We start from the raw sequence: 24,941 nt of genomic DNA, 5'->3' as shown, positions 1-24,941 counted from the left end.
ACCAAACTTTATAAAAGTTATTTACATTGCATGCTGCATACTGATTAATTTGCCAGTTTAGGTGTAGGTGTTTTTTTTAATTTCATGTTTGTTTAAATTAATTTCAGTTTGTATGGCATTAAACACTGTGTACCCTGTAAACATGTTGGCCCAGAGATGTTTGATTTCTGCAGGTCATTAGTATTTTTGGGTTTGCAGGTGATCAAGTCGGCTCGTGTTATGAAGAAGGCAGTTGGTCATCTAATTCCGTTCATGGAGAAGGAGAAGGAGGAGATGAGGCTAGCATCAGGGTCTGCAGAGAAGATGGTCAGTCTTAACTGATATTGATCCCTTTAGTTTAGGATTTCGCAGAAGTTCATTTCAGCCAATATGTTCTCACAAAGGCTGGATTGGGTGGTTTTTACAGATCTGTCTATAGAAATTGTTCACAGTGGAATAAACAAATGGAGTATTTATTCCACTGGAATGAACAAATACATAAGCATAATCCTCAATATACAAAGTTATACTACTTGGTCCAAACAGACTATTGGAAAGCTATGCCAGCCAACACCTGGTCCAAGCTATGGCAAATATGAACTTTGTATATTGTATGTTACATTTTTTTCATGCTGCTCACTTAGTGTAGAAGTAGAATACTACCCATTTAAGCCTGCCATGCAAGTGCCCATCTGCTCTGATGTTTTTTGTTTTTTTTTGTCTTTTGTTTGTAGGATCCATATCAGGGTACAATACTTCTGGCTACAGTGAAGGGGGATGTCCATGATATTGGCAAGAACATTGTAGGTGTGGTGCTGGGTTGCAACAACTTCAGGTAAAACTGGTTTACTAATTTGCTGCCAACCTTCACAACACACAAAGGGGTTTTGACGTCAAATGCAATATAGCTTAGATATAATTACTAGAGATGGACAGATATGTCAGGCCGTTATTTCTGTTTTTTATTGGTCTCGGTATAAGCGGATACGCCCTTACATTGCCCCTCCTCCATTAGCAGAGTGCATGCATCTGGAAGCTCGAAAATGCTTGTACTCATAAAAAAACTCATAACCCCAACCCTAATCCAAAAGGCATTGAATAAAGGCATCTGGACTTGTAGAATTTCTTGAGGACATTTCGCTACTCTGATAAAAAACTACTAACTAGTAATAACACTAGTAAAAAATCTCTAAAAAGATCTCTAATAATTACATTCTTCAAATGCTTACAGCAGACTCCACAACTGCTAAACCAATAATAAACTGTTCAAACTACAATTTTAAGATTTTAAGATTATCATTGATTATTACACAGTTGGCACTGTTGTGCCAAAATGCCAGGCAAAACACACGTAGAAGCCAAGTCCAACTGTAAAGCAACCAGCAACAGTTTTTTCCAACCTTTTTTTTTGGCCACAGTACACATTTTTTTCATTGAAAAAAATCACAACGCACACCACCAACCAAAAATGTTTAAAAATGACACTTTTGCCCAATACAGTACATATATAATGACAATATACTACTCACTGAGTGTGAAACCTGGGCCTGTGCAAAAAATTGCAGTTCACATTGCAGAGTTGCCACCTCCTCCAAAAGGGAGCAAATCCCCATAGATCCCCTTGTTAAAAAGCCCAACTTCACAGCATTATTAAACATGTTTACAGCCTGGTTCAAAAAAGGATTTTGGTCTCAAAAGTTTGTTTCTCTATTCATGACAACTGTACAGGGGGTGAATTGTTTACAACTCATTCATTTTTTTTTTTTTTATGAAAGTTTAAAATTCTGCATAATTAAGGGCATTCCCGATTTGAGTGGCAGGTAGTAGCCTGAGGTAACAGGTAGTGACTGCATTAGGTCCGCCCTAACACAACCCCATGTCCATATTTGGAGTATATGAGTGCGAGCAGGTTTCATTTTCGAGGTTCAGAATCCAATGGGTGACGTCACAATAGATTTGTGCCATAGTATATACAGTGAATGTTAACAGTTAAGTGTCCATACACACGAACACAAAGGGCAGACAGCATCTTCACCTAAACCCCTGGTTTAGTTTCTGGGGACTCAGCATGGCATAAGTAGCCCCCGTCTGGGGCGGCTATGGCTCAGTAGGTAGAGCGGATTGTCCATGAACCGAAGGGTTAGCGGTTCGATCCCCCGAGTGTGCCATATGCCGAAGTGTCCTTGAGCAAGACACTGAACCCCCAATTGCTCCCAGTGCAACTGGCGCTGGTGTGTGAATGTGTGTGTGTGCTTGTGTGAGTGAATGGGTGGATGTGTCTCTGACTGTAAAAGCGCTTTGAGTACCTTTGAGTAGGTAGAAAAGCGCTATATAAGAGCAAGACCATTTACCTTTCTGAATCTAATCCTGCTAGCCTGCATGCTCCACAGCTCTCTCCTTTTCATTTCTTTTGTCTACACTCTCCCAGTTCATCCATCATATTTGCTTAGTTTCAGACACTGCCTTAGTGCATCTTACTGCTTCCTCTTGTATATGTTATCTCTTCCACTACCATCTGTCTCTTTTCTGCTACTGACGCCTTGCTTCGCAGAGGTTTCCCTGGCCCATGCCTTCACACCCTTGCTGTATATGGCCTATTCAATTCAATTCAATTTTATTTATCGCCAATAACAATACAAATTGTCTCAAGACGCTTTACAAAGAACAGCTTGCGATCTCCAGAGCAAGCCTGAGGGCAACGGTGGCAAGGAAAAACTCCTTTTAACAGGAAGAAACCTTGAGCAGAACCCAGCTCATATGGAGATACCCATCTGCCGAAGGCCAGCTGAGTAGAAACAGAGAGGATAGAGAGAAAAGAAGAACAGGAGAAACAAGATAAACAAACTTCTGTCGTAGATATATACATCAAGCTGAAGGAAACATGTAGGATCTAGTAATATAACACATAGCTGATGATCTTATGTGACAGTTTGTGAGTATAACAGGAATAATGGGCAGGTAGGTGAATTGTTCATCTAGGTAGAAGTGGACAACTGGAGGAGGCCATGAAGACTGGGGCAGATGTAGTTTATGGAGCTCCTCAGGTCTGATACACAGTACTCCAGACCATGAAGACTGGGGCTGGTTGATGAGGCCACGATAGCAGATGTAGCTTAGAACTCCACAGGTCAGATATTCAGCACTCCAGACCAGAGACCCTCACAATGGTCAAATATAACACCAAGGTTTTTCACAGTATTACTAGAGGCCAAGGTAATGCCATCCAACGAAACCAGGTGATTAGATAATGAATCTCTGCCATGTTTAGGGCCAAATACAATGACTTCTGTTTTGTCTGAGTTTAAAAGTAGAAAATTACGGGTCATCCGAGCCTTTATGTCTTTAAGGCATGCTTGGAGTTTAACCAGCTGATTGGTTTCATCTGGTTTCATGGATAAATATAGCTGGGTATCATTTACATAGCAATGGAAGTTTGTGCCGTGCTTTCTAATAATATTGCCTAAGGGAAGCATGTATAATGTGAATAATATTGGTCCTAGCACAGAATCCTGAGGAACTCCGTAGCTTACTTTGGTATATATAGAAGAATTGTTCTTTACATGGACAAACTGGAATCTGTCTGACAGATATGATTCAAACCAGTCCAATGCAGTTCCTGTAATCTTGATCGCACTTTCAAGTCTCTGCAATAGTGTATGCAGCACTGAGATCTAGCAGGACAAGTATAGAGACAAGTCCATTGTCTGAAGCCATGAGGAGATTGTAACTTTAACCGGAGCCGTTTCTGTACTATGATGAGCTCTAGAATCTGACTGAAACTCTTCAACTGATTGACAACAACCCTTTCAAAAACTTCAGAGATAAAAGGAAGGTTGGAAATTGGCCTATAGTTGGCTAGAACATCTAGGTCAAGAGTGGGTTTTTTAAGTAAAGGTTTAATTACAGCAGTTTTAAAAGACTGGGGCACATATCCTGTTAATAAAGATAAGTTTATCTGATTTAATATGGAGGTATTAATTAATGGAAAAACCTCCTTGAGCAACTTCGTCGGGATGGGGTCTAGAAGACAAGTTGATGGTTTAGATGCTGTAATAACTGAAGTGAGCTCTGGAAGATCAATTAGAGAGAAATAATCCAAATATTGACTAGGTCCTACAGAGGTTTCTAATGCCACTCTACTTACATCTTTGACAGCTGGAAGGATACTATGAATTTTATCTTAAAACCTTCTTTTTCAGAGGAGCAACTAGATTTAGAGTTGTATTAAGTGATGCTGTCGTGCTGTCAACAAAATAATCTATTTGTCTTGGAGTTAAATTGTGGTTGCTGTTATCCACATCACTGACATAAGGCGCTGAGGTAAATACTGAAAGCATTCATTTCTTATATCTAGTTACAGCATCATTGGATAAGTGTCTACCATAACGAAATGTCTTTCCAATGTCTGTGTAATCTCTTATAGTTAATTCAAATGTTACAAAGAAATGATCAGACAATAGTGTTATGACAATATATTGTTAGACCTTCAGTTTCTATGCCATATGTTAGAACAAGATCTAAGGTGTGAGTGAAACAGTGAGTTGAACCATTTACATTCTGAGAAAAGCCAATTGAGTCTAGTAATGACATAAATGAAGAGCTAAGACGTCAACATGGAGCAGGTGGGCAGCAGACTACAACACAGAGAATTGTTTTTTGTGTTTTCCAGTCTGGGTGAGCAAGACTAGGAGTAAGGCTTTCAAACGAATTATAGCTTTGCTTAGGTCTAGGATTAATACATAAATCATTTAATTGCTGCCACTCCTCCTCCTCGGCCGGTGCCTCGAAGAATGTGATAGTTACTATGACTGGGTGGCGTAGACTCATTTAAACTGACATACTCATCTTCCTGCAGCCACGTTTCAGTCAAACTAAATAGATCAATCTGATGATCAGTTATCGAATCGGTCACTTACTAGAGAAGCATCAGAGAGGCGTGGAAGATTGCAACTCTGCCACCTGGGCTGAACTCTGGGTTGTCATGGTTTTGGGGGGTTAATAAAATCAGACAAATTCCTAGAGATAAGAGAAGCACCCGCCAAGGTGGGGTGAACTCCATCTCATCTAATCAGACCAGGCTTTCCCCAGAAAGAGTTCCAATTATCAACATAGGTCATGTCATTGGCTGGACACCACCTAGATAACCAGCCACCGCTGAATGACGACATGCGACTATGCATATTATCACTGGTCAGATTGGGCAGGGGACCAGAGAAAACTACGGAGTCCGACGTAGTTTTTGCAAACTTACACACCTATGATATCCCTATGCCTGAGGACTGCTTGTGCTTGCTCTACTGCCTCTTTCGTATTATACTTCCTCCCCATTTTAACCGAGGGCGCTGTATACTTAACCACTGGGTCCTCAAGGTGGTTAGGTGAGGGTCATTTACAGTCTATCCTTAGCACACTTAAACTCCTGCATAAAACTAGTTACTGGGAGTTCCAGTATCCCTTTCCCATACAATGCTGCGCCGTTTAAGCAGCATGGGACACCAAGTCATTTTCTGACAGATGAATTTATCATCCTTTCAAGCTTTTCCACCATTGAAAGAGGAACCTCAGACACTGATAGCGGCTACATTATCCGGGGTAATAGACCAAATTGCAAACACCATAACCTTAACTTTCCTGAGAGCCCTGACTGTTCTATACTTGAAATACCTTGAATCATTTCATGCCTCAACACCTCTTGACTGGCACAAAAAAAGGTAACCACCAAAGATTTTAATATTTGTTTTTAAGATCTTAAACGTCTGGCCCTTCAGTACCTAGCTGACTTAATTTGTGTTCATGCTCCAACTAAGACACCAAGTTCTTTCACTGACGAGCTACTCCTGAAAGTCCAGGCTCAAAATTAAAGGAGACCGAACCTTTGCGGTGGTTGCTCCAAAATTATGGAACAGTTTACTCCAGAGCATCAGATCTGCCCAGCCATTAGTGACACACTTCTATTTTTTGGCTTTTAAGGCATGTTGAGCCATTTCATCCCCGGCCACTTGGTCTCTATCTACTGTTCAGTGGTGGAAAAAAAGTTTTCACACAAAGGCAAATCATGGTAGTACTTTTGTAATGGGACAGAAAACTAAATACAAGCACAGACACACACACAGTGCACATACACTGATCAGAACCACTGACCGGTGAAGTGCAGTTGCAATTTACAGTGTACTGTGTTTTTCTTTTACATGGTTTTGACAAAATTGATACAGTTGTGTTCAAAATAATAGCTGTGTGTTTAAAAAGGTGAGTAAAGGTCGAGATCCTAGATAATAGCTTTTATTTCTATTTTTCATGCAAACACATTGGACAATGGGTAAGATCCATCTGTTTTTTCATTGAATGAATAACCTCACTAGTTGAACTCCACATTGTTATTATCTTCAACACACCCCTTTCAATTACTGATTAAATTATACAGAATCAAGAGCATGCATTTCATGACTAGCGGTTCTGTCAGTTTTCTATTATTCTACTACAATTACTAGTAAATTATTTGCTGTGTACAGGCGTTTCTACCAAAAAAATCAACTGATCTGATTAGTGATGGTGGGCTGCTATTATTTTGAACACAAGTATACATATTTATGCAATGTTTAACCAGACAGAAAATAATTTCCTCATATAGATATCGGAGCCCTCCAAGACTGACAAAACACAGCACAAACTGATTAAATGATTATACACTGATCAGGCATAACATTATGACCACCTTCCTAATATTGTGTAGGTCTCCCTTGTGCCTGGGGTCCTATGGGTTGAGGGGAGGGGGCTCAGTGGATCATTCCACAGATAATTGATCAGTTTGGGTTCTAGTGAATTTGGAGGCCAGGTCAACACCTTGTGCCATTTCTCATGTTTTTTGAGTTGTTCCTGAACTGTTTGTTTGTGTGTGCCTGTGTCAGGCTGCATCCTTCTGGGGATGGCTGCTGCCATCAATCCCCCAATCCAAAGTTATGGGATGGGGGTGTCTAGTCTCGTCTAGGTGGGTGGTACATGTCTAAGTAACATCCACAGGAATGCCAGATCCCAATGTTTTCAGTGATATTCACTTCATTGGTCAGTGGTTCTGATGCCGTGGCTGATCAGTGTGCCTGTGGGCCTGTGCGCATATGTGCGTGCGTGCGTGCGTGTATTAGTTTTCTGTGTCACATTACAAAAGTACACAGTAAAATCAGCATACCCGAGTTAACACTGTAAGAGTTGATCTTAACACTTTTCAAGTGTCTATATGGGTCCAAACCTCAGTGTTAATTTAAAACTTTTTCGAGAGTTGGTACCTTTACACTAAGTTAGTGTAAATTTGACTCTTCTTGTAGTTAAATTTAACACTGCCTAACACCAACCAGTGTTAGTTTTTTTTTTTTTTTTTAGTTTTTTTTTATGTAGTGTTAGCAATTAACTCTCTCAGAGGACTATTTCTTAACTACAGAAGTGTTACCCCATAATACTTAAAAGATGCCAATATAATTCTTATATACACAAAATACTTGGAAAATAAACTTTACTAAAATAAAAAGGTAGTCATGTTTGGCAGTTCAAAAACATTTATTTTCAAACTTGCACCACAAATCTTAGTACATGAAACAGTAAGGCACAGTGTAGCATAAGCACCCCTTAAGCACGCTAGCTAGCAACTCTGAACCATTAGCATCATCTTATCACGTTTTATATCTATGGTTACAAAGTGCATGACTCGTCTCACTCAGACAAAACGTCAAGCCAAACGTACCATTTACTGCCGTTTCTCACTTTCTATGTTACAGTGAGGCCAGCCAGAAGAGTAAGGGGGCTTACTGCTAGCTAAGTGGAAGCTGTGTGGGAGAACTGAAATCAAGAAGGCAACTTTATAAGTACTTTTTTTTAGAAGTTCTTTTTCAAAGCAACTTTTTGTTAGCAGTAAATGATAATGAGGAGAGTTTTAGGATTTTTTCACAAATGCAATGAGGTGCCTTCAGTACATTGGAACGGAAACTGACAGAGGTGGATTTGACTGCATGATTTTGGATCGGTTATTCTTTGACCTTAATGGATATTAGGGCTGGGTGTATCGATCTAAATATCGATAGTATCGATACCAAGGTCAGCATCGGTATCGGATCGATACTGGGGGTATATGGGGATTTGCTCCCTTTTGCAGCCAGCCTCAAGCGGCCACTTGATGAACTGCAATTATTTGCACTTCCGCATGGGCTTCATCGCTCAGACCTGGAGGTTACTGCCTGAGTATCGCCCATGGTATCACCTAGCCGTATTTGAGATTGTGCTGGAGAGACACATCTGGTACCTACACCCGCGATGAGCCAATCAGAAAATGAAAATTCAGTGGACTTTTGTTTCAATCAAACTCATGGCATGTCATTCTCTCATAAATTCACTTTCAAGTTGTTCCATCCCTAACAGCATTTAAGAGAGTTTGATAGTAAGTGTGCATGACTATAGTTGTGTGTGTGTGTGACTGTAGTAGTGTTTGTGCGAGAGTTTGATAGTATGTATTTGTGACTATGTGTGAGAGAGTTTGATACTATGTGTGCGTGACTACAGTAGTGTTTGTAAGAGAGTATGATGTAAGTGATAGAAGTGTAAGAGCAAATATGAATTGTTTCCTAAACGACCTCTCATAAATAAACACTTCATAAAAGAAGTTCTTTCCTACGTAATAGTGGATGTTTACTCTTACAGAGTGATCGACTTGGGTGTAATGGTTCCCTGTGATCAGATCCTCAGAGAAGCTGTCACACAAAAAGCAGGTATGAAATGAAATGCATAGTTCATATTGTGTATCTTCAGAAATGCTGACAGAACATATTATTAACATATTGACAAAAACTGAAAATTGTTCTTTTGGCATGTGACTTGATGACAGTTTAGACTGTTTAAATCCAGATGTGACAAGCTCTTGGTTGATCAAAAGTTTTAAGTCCTCACAAGGCTGTTCCATTGTGTTGTACCGGTTATTATTTGTATGCAACATTTCAATACGATTGTTTTCAGGCAGTTTTTCAGGCAGAAATTTCATTCTCACATCATTATATTTGTAACATCTGTTTTTTATTCTAATTTTGCTCTTAAGGTCCAGCAGCTTCAGAAACACTTTTTCAAAACTTTTTTGTCATATACAGTACCAATTGAGTTTTTGGACATACCTTCTGATTCAATGGTTTTTCTTTATTTTAAGTATTTTCCAAATTGTAGATTAATACCAAAGACACCAGAACTACGAGTACCACACACTCTTAGATTCATGAGGGTAGTCACCTGCAATGGTTTTCAATTAACTGTGCCTTCTCAAAAGTGAATTTGTACCTGACATCCTCAGTTGTGTTATGCAGAGGTACAGATAATTCTACACAGTGGATAGTTATTCAACGGATGTTCTAATGTAGCATGAGAACAACCACTCAGCTAAGTAAGAGAAATATCAAACCATTATTACTTTAAGACACAAAGGTCAGTAAATCTGTAAACGTTCAACAACTAAGATAAAAATGTCTGTCATGAGGACCACCCCAGGAAAGAAAGACCATGCATTATACTATGCAGTGGATAAATTAATTAAATTTTCCAGCATCAGAAACCGCAAATTAACAGCAGCAAATAAATGGATGTTGACACTGTTGCTGAGTCATTCATAATCCATCCATCAATTTTTTCAAGGTACACACATCCAGCATGGTTTCCACAACATTCTGCAGCAACATGCCATCCATACCGTCCTTTGTTTTTTCAACTGGACAATGACCCCAACCCACTTTCGAATTATTTTCCATAAAAGACCAATCTCTGAAGGGCAGAGAATTTTGTCCATTTTTTTGCAAACAAATCAAATGTGTTGTTACACAATTGCTAATGGAATCGCATAGGTGAATTAGCCCTTCAGGAAATTGCACATATCAGGGACTGTGTTCATACAGCTTGTATAGCAATGTGGCACACTTTTTTAACGGTCATCGCAACGCACTGGTAAGATCCGCCAGCTGTCCTGCATCTGAGGAGAAGAGAAGAGGAGATTCGGCAGCAGATATCGGGCAAGACACAGCGATTTATTCAAATATCAGGGTGGACTGGTTCATTCTTCAGGCCATCAACAAACTGAAAGCGTTAAAAAAAAATACGCCATGCTGTCTAATGTTTATCTCACTGTGTAGTGTACTTAAAAGTGTGTGATGATGTTGTTGACATGATGACATGTGAGAGGGAAGAAAAAAACAGGCATGCAGCTCTCACAGCAGGAGGTCAGAACCGGGACTGCTGGCAGTGTGAATGCATACCAAATTCGGGTCATCTCGGGTCTGAAAAATCCTGTGTCGACTTGGGATTTTCGATGTGAAAGGGGTATTCATAAATACACAGGATTAGATGTTACAATCCTTTGTGCCATGATCTGAGGCAAAACACATTTAGAAGCCTAGTCCAACTGAAAAGCCAACCAGCAGACTAGCAGTCAGCTACTAACAAGAAACCAAGAAGACTCCAGCTAACTAGCCTAGCCAACGGCAGCAGGTAAGAAGTGATGGGACATGCGACTACACTTCAACCAACACTTCCGCCTCTGCCTAAGAACAAAAGTAAAGCACTAAAAGTCACCAGCTAACTAGCCAGCCAACAGCAGCAGGCAAGTAGGTAGGCAGTATGCGGAACATCATTGGGGTTTTCAAGTTTCAAGTCAACCGAGAGATTAGCTTAGCCCTACTACAACTGCAAATTACTGAAACTGCTCAGCTAGCCTTACCTTTAGCATGCTTCCCAGCTGGCATGTTTCCTCCTTAGCCACAGCTGCTCGCTTTGCTGCCAGGGACATGTTCTTTCCTGTGACCCTCTGTTCTTTCCTGCAAATGCCCAGCTCACACAGGAGGGTAATGGTAAGTTTTGCAGCAAATACACGGCAGCCGACCTCTTCTGGCCACACATGGGCGCTCCAGCCTCCCTTCTCAGCTTCTAATGCCATCTCTGCATACCTAGCTGTCTAGTGCTAGTTAGCCTCCTCAACTCTGTCTTCCCATGGGACAGTAAGCTTCACAATGTAAATTATCTTCTCTTTTTCCGACCAGGTCAGCAGCAGGTCTGGTCTTTACCTAGTGCTCGCTATCTGTGCTGTGACTGTCAGCTGACTGTTTAAGTCGGACCTCAGCTCCCAAGCTCTGCCCACCCTTAGCTTCCCTGTGCTATGCCTGATCCTTGCCAGTCTGGCCTTTTCTCCCTCCCCAACAAGCATAGTATGCATATTCACCTTTCTAGCAGATGAGGAATTTGCTTGTTGTTCCTCAGTTGCAGCTGCTAAGCATTTGAGCACCTTGTTGTGACACCAGGTATATCGCCCTTGGAACAGACTAACCCTGCAGCCTGTCAGAATGTGGCTAAGTGTACATACACAAGAACACAGTGGGCAGGCAGCATCCTCCCCTAACCACTGGTTTAGGTTCTGGGGAGAAGGCAGCACATTATAAATAGCCCCTATCATAGATCTAATCCTACTAGCCTCGATGCTCCACAGCTCTCTCCAACTTCCTTTTCTCCACACTCCCAATTCACCCACTGCCCTTGCTTAGCCTGTGACACTGCCTTAGCACATCTTACTGCTTCCTGCTGCTCCACAGAGGTTTCCCTGCAAACAGCCCCAGGCCCCCATGGCCTTGCTGTACATGACCTGCGACTTCCCTAAGCCTGAGAGAGACCTGTGCTTCCTGTACCTCCCTGTATGTGTACCCCTCCCTGTTTTAACTGTGGGGGCTTTACACCTAACCACTGGCTCTTTCGACTGCATAAGAGTCACCTCCAGTCTAGCCTTAGTACACTTAAACTCCTCTGTTATACTAGTTACTGAGAGCTCCAGTATGCCTTTCCAATACAACGCTGCGCCACTTAAGCGGTGTGGGACACCAAGCCATCTCCTGATTGATGAATTAATCATCCTTTCAAGCTTCTCAACCTTTGACAGAGGAGCCTGATACACTGTCAGTGGCCACATTAGCCAGGGCAATAAATCAGACTGCAAACACCATAGCCTTAACTTACCTGGGAGCCCTGACTGGTCTGTGCTCGAAATGCCTTGAATCATTTCCTGCCTCAATCCATTGAACTGAGCTCTGTCACTAAGACTTGCATCATACCACCTTCCCAGACTCTTCACTGGCTTTTCTAGTACTGTGGGAACCACATACTCATTTATGACAAACCTCTTATTTATTACCTTTCCTTTAATAACTGAGATACTCCTAGACTTACTCGGTTTCACTTTCATTCTAGCCCACTGCAAGTTGCTGTTTATCTTGTCCAGCAGTCTGCTAGTACATAGAGCAGTTGACGTTACAGTCATGTCATCCATGTAGGCCCTAATCGGGGGTCAGCAGCGCCCTCCATGCAGCTTTTCTCTACCTTCCACCCATTTTGAGGCCCTAATAATCACCTCCATTGCCATTGAAAAGGTTAGTGAAGAGACCGTACACCCTGCCACAATGCCTACGTCCAGCTGCTGCCATGCTGTAGTGTACTCTGCTGTGGTAAAGCAGAAATGTATATCTGCAAAATAGGCTTTGACTAGACCTTTGATACTAGCTGGGACTATAAAGAAATCAAGAGCTTCCCATAACAAACAGTGAGGTACTAATATTATTATTAGGAGGTATTAATACCTCCCACTTCCTAGTTTCAGCTGCACCTGGCCACTTCACCCTTGGTTTCTGACCACTGATCTTCTCCCTTCTTGGCTGGCTGTGCTCTATTTCTTCCTCCATGCTAGTATCTTCGTCAATATTAGGGATGCTGATATCCTGCGAACTGTGGGTTACTTCCTATCGTTGGACTTCAACCAACTGAGTTTATACACTAGCTATCAATGTGGGATCCCTGTGTTCCCTCTACCAAGCACTTTTTCCTCTCTTGATGGATTCTGAGGCCCTTTACTGTTGTTACATTCCGGCAGCCACACACACAAACCTGCTGGTGTAATACAATTGAAACAAATCATTTTGGCCAACTTACATATTACCAGTTTGTAATAGCAGTTGTTTGTTTGCTCTTTTGCTACAGATATTATTGGTTTGTCCGGCCTCATTACTCCTTCTCTGGATGAGATGATCTATGTTGCCAAAGAGATGGAGAGACTGGGGATGACAACACCGCTGCTGATTGGGGGTGCCACCACTTCAAAGTAATGCCAACACACACATTATTATGTTCTTGAATAAGTAAAACAATTACTAAACAAACTAAACCGTTACTTATGAAAAGTGGTACCTTCCTTGCCCAGTGCTTACTTTGGTAACTAATGTGTTTTGTGTAGGGTACACACAGCAGTAAAGATTGCCCCTCAGTACAGATGTCCAGTTATCCATGTCCTGGATGCCTCTAGGAGTGTGGTGGTGGTAAGAATGTCAGCTTTACTACAGCATTTCCAAGATCAGTTGACCAAAGATAGTGGTCTGTGGGCCCTATTTGGAAATGCAGAAATGTCTATAAAGGTTCTTAGTCATCCAAACAAGTTAAAACAAGGGCAAATGGACATATAGAGTTTCTTAAAGACATTTTGCCATTCATCCAAGTAGTTTTTTTTTTTGTTGTTGTTTTTTTCAGTTTAGCAGCAGCAGCTTGTGCAGTTCGTCAGTTCATCTTCAGGGATACTAAACATAAGCTGATGAGATGTGACATTTTATGGATGAATGTATGTAAGATTAAATAAAGTATCAACGAAAAAAACAAATTTATAGCTAACAATTGACTTTCAAGCACTGCAATAGACTGGTGACCTGTCCAGGGCTTACCCCGTCTGTCACCCAATACTAGCTGTGATAGGCTCCTGGGTTTTGACCAACTGTCTTTAAATAATTATCCATGATCTAAAAAAACAAGAGCATTAACATTATGTTTTAAAAAGGTTTTGGGGAGAGGTAGCTTTGTGGAGAAGAGGGAGGAAAAGATGCTCTCAGGAGCAATAAAAAGAACAGCACAAGCACAATATTGTGGCAGGCCGCCATACCATTAACATTGTATGGAAAACCCTGCGGAATTTAAACCCCGGTTAAGCTGACCTCCCAACAGTCCATGGTGCTGAAAGATGGTTAGATCTAGTAAACTAATGGATAATGGTGTGGTTTGAAAACTGGTTTGTGCATACTGTGGTCCAAGCCATTGTGTATTTTCATCAGCTTGTTTTCTTATTTGTTTCAGTGCTCACAACTGCTAGATGATGCACTGAAGGAGGACTACTTTGAGGACCTAAAAGAGGAGTATGAGGAGATGAGGCAGGATCACTACAACTCTCTGAAGGTAAGAATAACAGAAACCCAATAGAGTTACAGAGTTGACAATAAAGGAAATTTTAACACCTGGTTAAAGAGTTTTCCTGTGTTGTGTGACTCACAGTTCCGCATCTATATGCATAAAATTTCCGTCACACCTAAATACATTTTGTATCAGCCTCCAGACAAATTAAAGTACAGCTGAGCCCAATCACAAAACTGCCAAAGAACCATGATAATTGCAATTAATTTTAAGGGGTTCAGAGCACCCTTGCAGTTAAAAGTCCATGCCAAGCCAAGCATCCCAGCTCAGTTCTTATTTGGTGCTACATGATCAGAAAACAGAGGTTATCTGAAAGAGACAGAGAGAGGGAGAGCAAGACCTACATGGGCCTGTTAACAGAACACAGCACTAGAAACCCTAGAGGGTGGAGCACTGAGGAGGCTTTAGCAATGGGCCAGTCAAGTTTCTCAAAAGGGCTGACCAACTGCAGATTTGGTGAGGTTGGGTTACCCAGCAGTCTGATAAGTGTGACAGGTACAGAAATATCTAAAATTTTTTCAAAGGTTTTCATGACACATATATGTCCCTCTGCAGTTGTGCAATTGTTGAGCTGTTCCCAACACCTTATTTCTGAATTTGGATGCATGGATCTACCACCAAAACAGTAATGGTAATACATTTTTCACTCAAAGATCCCACTTTCCTACCAATATCCCTTCGTCAAGAAAATAGCCATGAGCAGCAGTTTCTATCTTCTCAGCTGCCTGCATCTGATGAAACAGATCTTTTAAAGAGGGATCATCCTTCTGTTTTCATACCAGCTCACTACAGGTGACAGAATGAAAAATCCAGCAAGGGAAAGCTAACACATGGCTTTATGCCCATGTGACCACACATGCAGATGAACTTGCTATTTGGGTTTTATGTTTCTCTTCACTGTGTACATACAGTAGAAAAGTTCATTACAGGTTGCTCTGCCCACATCTGCTTAATTGTTCCCCAATGAATGAGGGTGAGATGCATAGAAGTGGTCTGTGGTTCGATGTGGGTATAGGTCTGCCCTGTAGCTACAGTCTTAGCTCTTTTAACTGAGGAAGCTGACACTGCAAGGGAAGTTGGTTTTGGAGGACTGAACAGGTTTACTCTTTACTTTTAATACGGGACATGCATTTTTCAAACGACCTACAGTTACAATAGTTGCATGACGTAGTGTGGCTATGCTTGGCAGGATTAGAGCCTTGATTCTTGAAATAAGGGACAAAACCATTCCTACATAGAATAAATAATAAATTTATTAATAATCATAAAACTGTTTTAAAATTACGTAAATGAGTTTGTATATGCATGACACTGCTTTCATATTTTATTTTTTATTTTTTTTTCAGCAGAATTTGTTAAAACACTGGGACTGTACCCAGGAAATTAATTTTTAGCCTGTCCACAACAAGTAATCACAATGTCAAACCATCAAAAAAAGTGTTTAGAACTGCTATTAATGCATAACTGTACATATCAAATCAAAGCGAAGCATCGTTAATACAGCAAATAATAAATCAAATGTATTTCAAATGATATTTTCCACAAAATACTCAAATCAAAAGTGTGTCCTCACTCTCTGTGAACTCTGTCAAATATTTAAAAAATCATAAATAAATCAGGAAATATTAAATTCAATTTTTCAATTCAATTTTATTAATATGGCGTCAATAAAAATACAAATCAAGACACTTTACAAAAACTGACCTGAAACCTCCAGAGCAAGCCTCAGGTCAACAGTGACAAGGAAAAACTACTTTTAACAGGAAGAAACCTCATATGGCGAGACCTATCTGCCGAAGGCCAGCTGGGTAGAAACAGAGAATATAGAGAAAAAAGAACAGGAAAAACAGATAAACAATAGAACAGCTGATTGACCTGTGCAGATTGTGAGCAGTCGATTGAGACCGGACCTGCCGTTGTGGTCGGAAGTTAACTTTCTGTCCCTTGGGAAAACAGAGTTTTGGAGACTAATGAGCGTAAGAGACCTTGATATGCAGAGATCGCAGCTAGGGTGGAGCGCCTGTGTGCAGGAGGTGGGTTGCCGTGGATTTGTGGCAAAATCCACCATTGCTCTCCTGTGCGAGCTGGACATTCGCGGGAAAGAACAAAGGGTTGCAGTAAAGAACATGTCCCTGGCAGCAGAGTAAGCAAGTGAGTGGTTGTGGCTGAGGAAGAAACATCTTCCTAGGGCTAAGCTAATCTCTCAGTTGAAAGTCAGACGGTTGTGTGGTGGCTGCATTGAGGGGGGTGACTCCAGGACGCTGGAACTCACTGTTAAGCCTTCTTGACGTGTTGTGGGCCTAACTTAACAAAACATGGGTGAAGGGAGGTGCCCACTTGAAAACCCCAATGACGTGCCGCATACTGCCTACTGCTGTTGGCTAGGCTAGTAAGCTGGTGTCTCCTTGTTGGTTGTTAGTGGTAGCTGATGGCTAGCGTGTCAGCTGGTCGGATTTTCAGTTGGATTGGACTTCTAAATGCGTTCTAAATGAGATCTCATCCTGTGTAATAATGACTACAACACACATGTTTATTTCACAATCAATCACAAGCATATAGACAGGTAATTAAAACCTGAAATTAGGACACAGTCACCATTCATGTTGTTCAGAAATTCAAGCCTGTCATTTTGGACAAAATTTGCCACAGCTGAATCTGCATACTGGAATACATTACACACAGGATGACAAGGCAGCACTTTTCGCAGTTTCAGAGTCAAAGAGACAAAATGCTGCAGCAATCTGGATACATGGATCTAATCCTTAAAGATGTTAAAAGAAAAAAAATCTGTCAGTTCCCACAGTGTACTTTTGGTCAGCTGGTCCCAGTAAGCACTATAAGAATAAGAAAAACGTCTTCTTCCTTTCTGTGGTACCACCTACACTGGGCTTATATAGAGCTGCATGGAACTATTTCCCAACATCTCAAGGCAAAGGTCCCCTGGATGGCATTATGGAAACAGTAAAAAGAACAGCTAACAGACTGGTTCTGCTTGGGAATGATGTGACCAATGTAAAAGAGTTCATTGAAAAGATCTCAAACACTCAGTGGTGTTCAGTTATACTATACAGAGGATGCACTAATGGGAAAATGTGGCACATTTCTCAAGGTGAAAAATGCACTAGGTCATCTTGCATCAAAGGAGTGTCCTCCACAGACAGCTATCATGTGTTTGCAGTGAGCCAGTGTGAGCCAGCATTGAGCATGGTGACCGGTTAGCAGTGGTGTACGACGGTCACTGGTAGCTGGCATTCATTAATACACAGGATAAGATGTTACAACCCCTGTGCCATGATCTGAGGCAAAACACATTTATACATTTATGTGGCTAAGTGTACATACACAAGAGCACAGTGGGCAGGCAGCACCCTCCCCTAACCACTGGTTTAGGTTCTGGGAAGAGGGCAGCGCATCATAAATAGCCCCTATCATAGATCTAATCCTACTAGCCTCGATGCTCCACTGCTGGCTTCTCTAGTACTTTGGGAACCACCTCCTCATTTATGACAAATCTCTTATCTGCTACCGTTTCTTTAACAACTGAGATACTCCTAGACTTACTTGGCTTCACTTTTATTCTTCTCTCTCTTCTTTTATTCTCTTCTTTTGCTTTGCTAACTGAATTTGGTGCCAGATCATGGTGTGTTCTAAGCATCCAGGAAAGCCAAGGATTCCAGCCTTTTGCACTGACATATCAATCAATTCATTTTCCTCCAAGTAACTGGACAGTGTCTGTGCCACAGCACTGAAGAACACCTTCCCCTCAACACAGCAGGCTTCCATTCTTCTCTTTACCAAATAGCGACTTCACAATTCTAAACGGATCCCTATAGAATGCTACTCTAGCCCTCTCTTTCCTTCTCCTATTTTTCCTAATGTTCTCCGCCCTTAATGCTGCCGACCACTCCTTCACACCTGTCTGTAAGCAATTATTTGTACTCGATGTGAATGTGGAAGTTACAAGAAGTAATTAGGAAATTTCTTGAATTTATTTATCACTTTTGCAAATTACTGGCTAATTAGCAACACTACATTACACCACCTATGCTAAGCTAAAGCTAACAGCTGTGCTGCCGGATTAGGACAATGCCTGGGCCAATTTAAAAACGCTTTTTGTCACTTATCCAAATCGGAATATGGGAATACGATAAGTGACTAAATTTCATATAGGGGTGGCATATGCATTTAAAGTGACAGTACAGGGACAGGTATCAACAGTTAACTTGAAAATGACTTGAACACACACATACATACAGGGTGCAAATCACACTGAAATGTAAACAACTCAACATAAATCAGGATTCGGTGAAATTTCAAACATGTAAATAAAAGGACACTATGTTACATTATATTGTCTTGCCGTTTTGGTTCTGTTTTCAAGATTATTTTTGTTGTCATTTTTCACTATTTGTGTACACAGAGAACAGTGAAATATTGTTTCTTATCTGTGATTTAACTGTCAGAGGGGGTGACTGAGGGTTTGTGTTTAGAGAGGGGAGGTAGCCCGTTGATCATCATGTCCACCTGAGAAAAGAAGCTGTTCAGCTCCTTGGATGTTCTTCCTGAGGGCAGTAGGGAGAAGATGTGATTGGAGGGATGATGGAAATGGAATCTTTATTGATGGACATGGCTTTATGGATACAGCTCTGCTTGTATAATTCCAACAAATAAGGAAGTGATCTTGCTGCTATCTTCACAGTTCTATTCAGCTGTTGTTGTTTTTTTTTTCTTTTTGCTACAACTGCCAAACCATGAGGTGAAACTGTAGATGAGGATGCTTTTCAGAGTAACTATGTAGAATGTGATGAGATGTGAGGTAGGTAGACTGGACACAGAGGTATTTCACACTGCTGGCCCTCTTCACAGCAGTGCCATGAATCATTAGGGGTGCATGTTGTTGTTTGTAAACCCTCCTGAAGTCTATCTGAAGATCTTCTCCACATTGAGAGAGAGGTTGTGATGTCTACACCACATTGTTAGCTGCCTCTCCTCCTCTCAGTATACATACTCATCATTGTCCTTAGTAAGGTTTAACAAAGCTGTGTCATCAGCAAACTTGGTTGGAGCTGAATCTGAATCTGACTGTGCAGTCATGGGTGAGGAGGCTGAAGAGGCAAGGAGTCAACATGCAGCCCTGGGGAGATCCGAGAGCAGGTTGCATGGGCCGCGGATGAGTTTCTCTCCCTTCATCAATGAAGTCGGCGGTGATCAGAGTAGTTTGTGGTTATTACCGGTACAAGCAGCACGAATCACAGATTAAATGAGTGCGGTTCAGTTTGACATTCTTGTCAGTCCGTTAGATAAACTAGACTAGATACATTTTATTAAAATCGAAAATTAATATTTAGAGCCTGTGGGCTATAAAAGTAATAGTCTTTAAAGTAGCCGACTGGACTTAACTATTTAGTGGGCTATATGACCATCAGCCGGCGCTTGTATTTACCCACCACACCTTAAAAGCCGGTCCGTGAAAACATTGTCTGACATTAAACCGGTCTGTGGCGAAAAAATATTTGGGGACGCTGGATAAGAGTCACACATTTGCGGGGGACAGGTTTATAGTCTGGTTGCTTCAACTTGCTGACTGTGGTGAATGTACATGTTTAGTCTAAAATCCCAATAAAAATACACGAAAAAAGAAAACTGAATAAAATATTTACAGTATATGTATCAAAAACACTAAATTAATGAGAGAAATTTGCAATAAATACAGATGAGAGAATGGCAATGAAATCTAAAAGGACCTTAATAATAGAATAGAATAGAATAGAATAGAATAGAATAGAATAGAATAGAATAGAATAGAAAAATTCAAGTGTCCAGTAGCTTGTACACATATACACATCAACAAAATCAACAGTGCAAAAGTAGAAGAAGGAAATATGTGTAAAGAACTGAGATATTTCCCACATAACCTCAGTTAATATTAAGTTATACAGGCAGTTATACTGACAGGAGTATATGCTTCAGTCAAATAGTTTTACTCATGTAATATTTCCACAAAATCGATAATTTTTTGTCACACTTTATTACAAGAAAAGAGCATTTGGTTGGAACCGAAGGGTTAACGGTTTGATCCCCGGAATGCCACAACCTTCTGACTGAAAAAATGCATTACTCCCTCATGTCTGAAAACAACTCGTCCACTCTGTCATAATTTTGGTAGTAGCTGACTGATATCAACGTCTTATCCACGGTATTTTACTTATTGCCCTGGATGTTACACATAAATCATAGAAACATTAACATAAAAAGGTCAGGGAAACGACTGGCAAACCGGGGAAAGAGGAATTTCCGTCACCACATGAATGCATAACAACGTGAATGTGTATGTACATATTTTGTGACAGCAGTAGTGTGGGAGTTTTTTAAAGTTTCCAAGTGCTGGCTGAGTGCAATAAATGTTTAAAGAAAATACAACATGGAGGGTGAAATAGCATAGAACTAGCATAGAAATGTTTGATTCTAACTTGTGTGCATTATTTTTTTTTTTTTTTAGGACTTGTGGAATGCACTTTTTCACTTTATTTACTTTTAAACCTGATGCAAAGTATTTCAGGTCTAGAGGCCTTTATTTTGTGATGTTAATTTGAAATATCAAATAGTTTTGCTTGTTACGAGTTTTTCATCTGAAAAAATGAATATCTTCATTTTAAGAGTCAAAACTGTTGGTTCATTAGTCTTTTTTATCTCCAGGTATATTATTGGTTATCGGTATCGGCCTTTGGAAGCAGAAAGTTATCAGTTATCAGTTTTCTGTATCAGTTTCAAAAAAAGGTTATTGTGCATCCCTACCATTTATCATTGGAAAAAGTTGGTATAAACATATTGGTGGCTGGATTACATGTTTGCTCTCAAATTTTAACTCTCCATTTCCCTTTGCTTTGTGCTTGGCTTTAGGATCGTCAGTATATGTCTCTTTCCCAGGCCAGAGAGAAGGCTTTACATACAGACTGGCTCTCTCTACCCAGACCAGGTGAGGTGGCACAGATGAATGAATTCATGAGTTATTAAAATTAAATTCTTCCCCAGCTATTCTGACACATTATGTCATTGTAATGGGATCATCATGGGGAACTTTCGCTCTCTCGCAAATAAGATGGACGAACCTGCGGCGCTGATCAACACCCAGAGGGAATTCCGTGTGTGCAGCTTATTGTGTTTTACAGAGACACGGCTGCACTCGCACATCCTGGACCGCAGCCTCCATCAGTACCCCCCCACCCTTGGCAGGTCAAATCACATGGTGTGGGGTGGATGATGCTGTCATCTATCTGCTGCAGCTCACACCTGGATGGTGGTAGAGGCTCAGTGAGGATCACTTTCATTGATTTCTCCAGTGCCTTCAACACCATCCAGCCTTTGTTGCTGGGTGGGAAGCTGCGGTCGATGGGTGTTGGTGAATCCACTGTCTCCTGGATTACTGACTACCTAACAGACAGGCCACAGTTTGAGTGTTTGGGCATCGTCCTGTCTGGTGTGGTGGTGAGTGGTGTGGGAGCCCCACAGGGGACTGTGCTTGTTCCGTTCCTGTTCACCTTATACACCACTGACTTTCAGCATAACTCAGAGTCATTTCACATCCAGACATTTCCTGATGACTCTGCATTTGTGGGGTGTGTAAGCGGTGGATGGGATGAGGAGGAGTATAAAGGACTGGTGGACAGATTTGTGGGGTGGGCTTTAAGTAATCACCTGCTGCTTAATGTGGGCAAGACCAAAGAGATGATGATTGACTTCAGGAGAAAGGGGACAGGTCCTCAGCCCCTCTGCATCCTTGGTAGGGATGTGGAGGTGGTGGAGGAGTACAAATATCTGGGAGTGATCATCAACAACAGACTGAACTGGAGGTACAACAGTACAGCTGTGTACAAGAAGGGTTGCAGCAGACTACTTCGTGAGGATGTGTGCAGTAAGATGCTGGAGATCTTCTACCAGTCTGTTGTGGCCAGCAACCTGCTCTCTGCTGTGGTCTGCTGGGGGAACAGCATTGCAGCCAGTGATGCCAACAGACTGAATTAACTGATCAGGAAGGTTGGATCTGTCATTGGCTGCACACAGGAAACTTTTGAGGTGATGGTGGAGCGGCAGACACTTAACAAACTGTTATCAGTCAAGGATAACCCTGGCCACCCTCTCCACCAGGTGATAGACAGACAACAGAGCTCGTTCTCCAAGAGACTCAAAGAACGCTGCAGGAAATCTTTCCTGCCTCAAGCCATACGTCTGTTCAACTCCTCATCTGTATGTGACAGATAACACTCTGTACATTATTTATTTTTCCTTTTTTTTTTTTTCAATTCACTTATTTTTCTAATTCTGTAAATAACGTGTATATAGAAGATTGTGTTTTTCCTGTTATTTATAGTATGTATGGTATTGAGTGCCTGTAGTTTCCCAGTTTGGGATTAAAGCGTCTGTCTGTCTGCCTGTCTGTCCGGCCGTCCGTCCGTCGGTCGTAGTAGTAGTAGTAGTAATGTCATATTCTTTATGTTTTAGTGCGTCCTCAGTTCTTGGGCACTCGTGTGTTTGAGTGGAACGATTTGGAGAGTGTGATGCCCTTCATCGACTGGAAGCCTTTCTTTGATGTGTGGCAGCTGAGAGGAAAATATCCAAACAGAGGATACCCCAAGATCTTCAACGACAAGACTGTTGGTACGATCTTAAAATTCTAAGTCTTGAGTAACCAAGCCATTGCAAAGGAGGGGAGGAGAGAGAGAGCTGTCAGTACAAACTATAAACAACAATACTATCAGCACCCCCCGCCCCCCCCCCAATTAACTACTAACAATACTCCGTCATAATACCTCCTCACCAAAAGAAAAATCAAAACATCTTCCCCCTACAGAACATGTTTGATGTTACCAACGAGTTTAAGAGCATGACAATGCATCAACCATAACATATCCCTGCCCTTCTTTTTTTTTTTTTGGACAGTTCTATTGAAGTTTAACACAAATATCGGCTGAGTATGTTAACAACAAAAAACAAAACAAATGAGCATCGAAACAAGAAAAAAAAATAAATCACTGACAGCACTGCATTATCAAGGCAACAATTAGCTTACAGACAGCCAGTCAGTAAAAGGGCTCCAAGTAAACACCTACTGATCCAATTTGTCCAGTAGCGAGTATGTCACCCTCTCGTAAGTGGCTAGCTGTGCCATTGCTGTAATCCATTCTTCATAAGGAGGTGGGTATTTATTTCTCCAGTGTCTTAGTAGTATCCGTTTAGCTGTTGTGAGAGCCAAAATAATCAATTTTCTCTGAAAACATGAAATGTCATTGTCCAGTTCGGTGGTCACTTTTGCAGAGATTTGGAACTTTTTGTGCAGGACTTCAAATATAATCTGATAAATGTTATTTCACCAGTCCTCAAGTGCTGGACATGTCCAGAGTATGTGTAGTATAGAGGCACCACTCCCATCACATCTCCAGCAACAGTCTACCGGTATCAAGTTCCAGTTATAAAGTTGTTTTGGCGTCCGATGCCATCTACAGCGGGTAAAATAAGTATTGAACACATCACAATTTTTCATAATAAACATATTTCAAAATGTAATATTAACATGAAATTTTCACCAGGTGTTGGTAACAACCCAAGCAATCCATACATAGAAAGAAATCAAAACAAATGAGTTCAGAAATTAAGTTATGTGTAATAATGTGAAATAACAGAGGGAAAAAGTATTGAACACGCTTACTGATATTTACAGTATTTAATACTTTGTACAAAAGCCTTTGTTGGTAATGACAGCTTCAAGATCCCTCCTGTATAGAGAAACTAGTCGCATGCATTGCTCAGGTGTGATTTTGGCCTTTTTTTTCACACAAACAGTCGTTAAATCTTGAAGGTTCTGTGGGCCTCTTCTATGAACTCTGAGTTTTAGTTCTTTCCATAGATTTTCAATTGCATTCAAGTCAGGTGATTGGCTAGGCCATTCTAGCAGCTTTATTTTCTTTGAAGCCAGTTGAGAGTTTCCTTGGTTCTGTGTTTGGGATCATTGTCTTGCTAAAATGTCCATCCCTGTTTTGTTGTGTCAAATTATATCGAAATAGGAGACCCTTGTAAAAATTAGTCCTTGGCAGATGTTCAATTCAGCCTGGAGATATCTTCTCTTTGGAGTCTCAAAAATCATAAGGAGTCTAAGTCTAGAGCATCAGAGTGATCTTTATTGCCGGCAAAAAAGGAGAGCAGCATCACAGCACAAAAATGGTCACTACAACCCCACTCTGAGGTGCGAGGGCTACTGTCCTCATCTTTTATACCTTTGGGACTTCACAAGTCACACCCTTGTCCATCCCCTACATGGGGCACACCCTCACCAGCCCCTTATTTTAACCAATTATACCCTTAGAAATTGTCTTCGTCACCGTTGATGAGCCACCTGGCCTTGGACGCCAGGTGTGCCCCATGGCCTTGGATGCCAGGTTTGCCACGTGCCCTTGGATGCCAGATGTGCCACATGGACCTGGAGCATCGTGATCTACTCCAAATACCTTTTCTATTTTTTTCCCTCAGGTTCAAACACCTGCATTTACATCAGTAGCATTGGAGTTTCCCTAGGTTCCCAGTTTCACAAAGTTACTCCTGTCCATTTTACATCCTTATCTTCTAGTCCACGCTTAAGCTCATTATTTTTTTAAAAATAATAACGTTTATTGCAAACAAACTGTGAACTT

At 41.1% G+C, this 24,941-nt stretch overlaps 1 protein-coding gene across 5 annotated transcripts in view; it reads left to right on the top strand.

Annotated features, from left to right (window-relative positions):
- Positions 1-24,941, top strand: part of mtr (5-methyltetrahydrofolate-homocysteine methyltransferase) — a 67,085-nt gene that overhangs the window by 31,562 nt on the left and 10,582 nt on the right. For all 5 annotated transcript variants that reach the window (XM_047609099.1, XM_047609098.1, XM_047609097.1 and 2 more), the window contains 8 exons: positions 199-306; positions 714-814; positions 8,662-8,729; positions 13,009-13,129; positions 13,262-13,343; positions 14,146-14,244; positions 21,160-21,235; positions 22,759-22,914. In XM_047609099.1, the coding sequence (XP_047465055.1) occupies positions 199-306; positions 714-814; positions 8,662-8,729; positions 13,009-13,129; positions 13,262-13,343; positions 14,146-14,244; positions 21,160-21,235; positions 22,759-22,914 (811 nt within the window). The remainder of the gene's footprint in view (positions 1-198; positions 307-713; positions 815-8,661; positions 8,730-13,008; positions 13,130-13,261; positions 13,344-14,145; positions 14,245-21,159; positions 21,236-22,758; positions 22,915-24,941) is intronic.

This window comes from Mugil cephalus, chromosome 16, assembly GCF_022458985.1.
Source record: "Mugil cephalus isolate CIBA_MC_2020 chromosome 16, CIBA_Mcephalus_1.1, whole genome shotgun sequence".
NCBI classification, from domain to species: Eukaryota; Metazoa; Chordata; class Actinopteri; order Mugiliformes; family Mugilidae; genus Mugil; species Mugil cephalus.
This window is presented reverse-complemented; position numbering and strand designations above follow the sequence as displayed.